General features: G+C 39.5%; 1 protein-coding gene across 1 annotated transcript; it reads right to left on the reverse strand.

The window, feature by feature from the left end:
- Window positions 1-1,137: 1,137 nt before the first annotated feature.
- Window positions 1,138-4,735, reverse strand: NEUROD6 (neuronal differentiation 6). Its single transcript, XM_028751415.2, has 2 exons — window positions 4,478-4,735; window positions 1,138-3,049 (listed from the first exon to the last, which is right to left on the reverse strand). The coding sequence occupies exon 2, from the start codon at window positions 3,026-3,028 to the stop codon at window positions 2,015-2,017; it is 1,014 nt and encodes a 337-aa protein (XP_028607248.2). The 5' UTR covers window positions 3,029-3,049; window positions 4,478-4,735; the 3' UTR covers window positions 1,138-2,014.
- Between the last annotated feature and the right edge of the window lie 270 nt (window positions 4,736-5,005).

Here is a 5,005-nt window from a genome sequence, read left to right on the forward strand (position 1 = left end):
TAAGGGGGAACAATAAACAGACGCCGTCTTGTACTACTTGTGAGCCGCAAGCAAGTTGCAGCATACCAGCCCCACATTGAGGCCTGCCAGGTGTTGGATAAGTCCCCTACCCGGTTTTTAAAGGTCCCCCCCCCCCCACCAAGCAAAAAGAAATGTATTGAGCTCCTGCTAGACTATCTGGCTGGTGGGCTGCAAGCTAAGATAAAATATAGGATATCCCTACACAATTTCACTGAAAACCGTTCTCCCAAATGGAGAACCAGCCATAGATGACCCTATAGAAACAAAGTACAGAAACCCAGAAAATTTCCTAGATCTCTTAGCTTCTGATTTTGGGAATGCTACTTAATACCTTAGATTTGGCATGTTTGAGATGGAACACTAAATAAAGCCAGTGGCCCTAAGTACACATATATGAAAGTAAACTCTTCTGAAGTCATAGGACTAATGTCTAGATAAATCTGTGGTTTTTTTGGTGGGATCAGGCTGAAAGTGTCACAAAGCTATTGTGAAACCCAGCCAGATGGGCGGGGTATAAATCATAAATAATAATTGCAGTAATCAGGGAAAATATTTTTCCCCATTCTTCTCTTGCGGCTTTTTATGAACACTAGATGCAAAAATCAGTAAGCGACAGAATGTTTGCTTAACTTCCGTGGGATATTTTGTAGAAACTGCTGGGTTTTTCCCCCTCCCCAGCTTCATTCTCAGATTTCCTTTAATCAAGTCTTAAAAATTATTACTGAGAATAGATCCAGAATATCAAATATGTTAATCCAAAAACTAATCGGATGTAATCTCAATCCTACACTGAAATATTTGTAAGCAATTTATCAAACTCAGCATGGATGGGTTTGCAATAGCCCTGTAGTACCGTTCTCTCTATGGGCTGTTTGGAGCGATATTTACCTCCTTAGTGTTCCAGTCCTGAGCACACTCACTTGGGATGTTTAATTGAATGGATCAAACTTTTCTCTCTGTGTCACATAAACTTCCAAAATAGCATGAACATAATAACATTGCACAAAAATAACAAGGCACCCAAGGTCCATCGATATGACCATACTGAATCAGTATGACATAGCTGACTTTGTATCATAGCTGATGGTGATGACTGAAAACATTTATGTTTTAATTGCATTTAAAAGAAGTAATGAAAAACACAGTTGTACATTCTAACAAACTTTACATGTGAAGGCAGAATAATACAAAAGGAGTGCAGATACCATATGGGATTTATAGTAAAATGATGGATGCAAAACGGTGACCAAAAACTTCCAAAAATAATAGGTAGCCCCTGCCAGCAAATGTTTCAAATTTTAAGCTGAATAATTATCCATGATTACCACTCGTTTTTTATTTAGATGCACTTTCTTTTTTGTTGCATAGCTTAAAATATTGCTGCACCATCTCCACTATGTCTCATGATGCCTGCGACAGTTTTTCCTTAAACAAAAAAAATCAGGAGTTTTGTTTTTTTAAAAATCACCTCTTCTCCGTTACATAATATACCATTTCTAATTATTATAAATACATCAGTTTTTTTTAACTCATCTGATCTGAGTAGCATGCATTGGTATAGTTACTGTACAATTAAAACACTGTTGCAGACTTTTAGACACAGTGTGCGTTTTCTTGGCTCCACAATTTTATTTAGACACACTGCTCAGCAAAAATGGAACAAACAGGATAGGAAGGGGGGAATTAAACCTTAAGAATTCCAGCTAAAACAGAATCTCACAGTGCTTACTGATAAATTAAATACTGATAAGTAAAATCATTTATTTATCTATTATTATTTTAATTATTATTGTTCACACAGAGATCATTTTTTTTAAATGCCCCACAATAGTTGACACACTTTAGAACTTAGCAAACACGCTTTCCCTTTTTCTTTTAAAGTAGAGGTGCACCGATTAGACGGGGCAAAAGCGTCAGATTTATCATAATTAGAGAAGAGAGGTAAATGACCGCTTATTTATTTATTTATTTGTTTGTTTCCACTTTTCCCTCATTAATTATGAAAAACTGCATTTAATTCGTCTTGCATGGTGAGAGACTGGCTGCGCAGATGTAGGTCATAAGGGAAGTGGCTCTCTGCAGGCAACCTGAACACAGAACTCTGCCCAAGGGGACCCCTGGGTGGCACAGCACAATAATGCATGCCGTAATTGTAGTTTTTGTCATAGTCCAAAGCTGCTTCTTGCTTGAGGGAAAATATCCCATTATAGTTAATTGGGGAAGGACTTAAGGGACCTTCGAACTGGGGGCTGGAGCATTCGGGAGAAGTGCTCTCGTAGAAGGACTCGTAAGCACTGCAATAATTGTAGGGTTTCATGGTCTTGGAATTGTCGAGGGTCCCGTGACCTGGGGGTGTGCTCAGCTCTGGGCTGTGGTAGGGGGGATAGAAAGTGGAGTAGGGAGATCGGCCGTGGTGGGCCACCTCCCCGCTCTGACCCATCAAGAAACTTCTGGCGTTGAGTTGTAGGCATCCTGCGACCAAGTTTGTGGTGGGCTGAGAGAGACCTTTGCACAAGTTCTGGACAAACGTCAGCAGGTCAGGCCTCTTGCCAATCCGTAAGATTTCGGAGAGAGCCCAGATGTAATTTTTAGCCAGCCTCAAAGTTTCTATTTTTGACAGTTTTTGCGTCTTGGAGTAACAAGGGACCACTTTCCTTAAGCTGTCCAGCGCATCGTTGAGGCCGTGCATCCTGTTCCTTTCTCTGGCGTTGGCTTCCTGTCGCCTGAATTTGACCCTCTCGATTCTCATCTTGGTGGTCTTTTTTTTCCGGAGGCCCCTCCTCCTGGGCAAACCGTTTTCATCTTCCTCCTCTCGGTCATCTTCCACCTCCTCTTTCTCTGTATCTTCCGCTGTCGACCGTTTGATGCTTTTCCCTTGGTGCGCAATCTGCTTTGCAAAGCTTTCGGGTTTCTTGATTTGGTTCGGGTCCTCACTTTCTCTGGAAAACTTTCTGCACATCTGGGACTCTGGCATTACAACAGACTCATCAAATGGTAGCGTTAACATGGCGTTATAATCTTATGGGACCTGAAAGAATGCCAGCACAAGGTTTTAAGTGTAGCCATTTGTGAAGGTTACATTTATTATACATATTTTCAGTTAAGTTTTTACATAATTACCAGTACTGAGAATAATGACTTGTGCATATTTCGGTAGGTGCATATACACCCACGAACATCGAAGAAATACAGCCAATTCTTCAAAATTATCATTTGCTATATTTATGCATTGAATTGGTCCAAAAGTCTACGTCAAAAATGCAATATAACTATCAGAAGAAAAACATTGGCAATTAAGGAAAGTTAAATATAAAATCAATTCTTTTCCCATTTAATTTTTTATAAAAAACTCAAATTTACAGAACATCTAAAAATGTGGAATTCATAAAGAATAATTATAAAATGCATACATTTCAACTATCCAAGAACTCTAGAGTTTCAAATGAGGCAAGGTAACAGACTTACAAAATCAAATTAATCTGTTCGGTAATAGTAAAAATGCCTTTAACTTTTTAATTGTAATTTGTTTGCACACATTCTTCCACAAATCATCACAATCAAGTCTGAACTGATTGAAAAGAATTAAAATGGAAAAGAAGGCAAATGAATCATTCAGTGACTCAATTAATACGAAGAGAGGCTTTTTTCTAACGGTCGGTATGAAAATGTGTGATACATGGATTATTTCTTTCCTATTAAAGCAGGATAGTGTAAATACCAAACATTTGCAGAAGGCATTTGGCAATAAATTGCACGCTTTCTTTTTATTCTATAGAAGGCGGGGGGGGGGGGGGAATCTGAAACAAAATTTCCCAATTTTAAAATTAACTGTTTTTTCCCCCATTAAAAAACAAAACAAAACCAGAAGCGAAGCTAAACCCCATCACATTCTATCGCAGCATCTGTGTTCTTCAAGGAACAGACGTTTCCCTCCAGCTAATATCTGACAGGAATGGACTGAGGATTCTGACTGCAATTGTGCACGTGTGTTCAGAATTCAGAATGAAAAGCGGGGAAGGGGGGGGGGTGTTGAGAGAGAAACAATTTGCTTCTCCTTGTATTGTTCCTGCCCCTGCACTCACTTTTCAAGCAGCATATATCAGGATTTTCAAACTGGCCAACAAATACGCAAATGCCAATTCGCAAACAAGGAGGTGAGGGACTTTGAAACATGCACATTTTAAAAAACAAACCAACAAACCCAAAGAAAACAAAACAAAACAAAACTAAGCCCCTTATCAAAAGATGTAACTCTCTGAGTATTGCCCATAGCCCGCTTACAGTATTACATAATCGGTGAAAGTATGCAACAACATTTAAGAAACAATGAAACAGATGATGAAGAAGGAAGCACAGCATTCATAAAACACACGGCTTTGTAACCTGTACCCTTTCACATACTTGCATGCACACTCAGTTAAATATTATATCGGTATTATAAATGAATTTGCATTACCTTGGCCTTAAAAAAAGTCTTTCAATAGCCAGTTTTCATTTTTGCCTTCCAAATCTTTTTCAATCTGTCTGTCGCATCGTCTCCTGGAGTCTAGATCTGTGTATATCTGCACTATCTCATTGATCTCTAAAAAGTGACATTGATGCCAACTGCCAGAGCTGGTACCCATGCCATCTGCTGGTGACGTCACAGGGCAGAGAAAACCATGTGATCTTTTCTCCTGGGACCTTCATTCTGCACTGATCATCTGGCATCCCTGTAAGTGGGTACCAGCATTCATGTATCAACACAGAAGGTTAGGCTGATAGGGGAGGGGGGGTGGAGAGAGAGAGAGATAGATAGAGAATCCACACCAGCGTTTCAGATGCAGTAGGTGCAGCTCTGTGAGTTTTGTCGAAAAGGCAGAAATGTCAACATTTCACTTTTATCCCTATCCACAGGTATATCTGCTTTCCGCTTGATAATAAGCCGGTGTTTATTGAAGAAAGGGTTTTTGTCGTATTGATCAGAATGCCATGAGCACACTTG

Source organism: Podarcis muralis, chromosome 12 (genome assembly GCF_964188315.1).
Source record: "Podarcis muralis chromosome 12, rPodMur119.hap1.1, whole genome shotgun sequence".
Classification (NCBI taxonomy): domain Eukaryota; kingdom Metazoa; phylum Chordata; class Lepidosauria; order Squamata; family Lacertidae; genus Podarcis; species Podarcis muralis.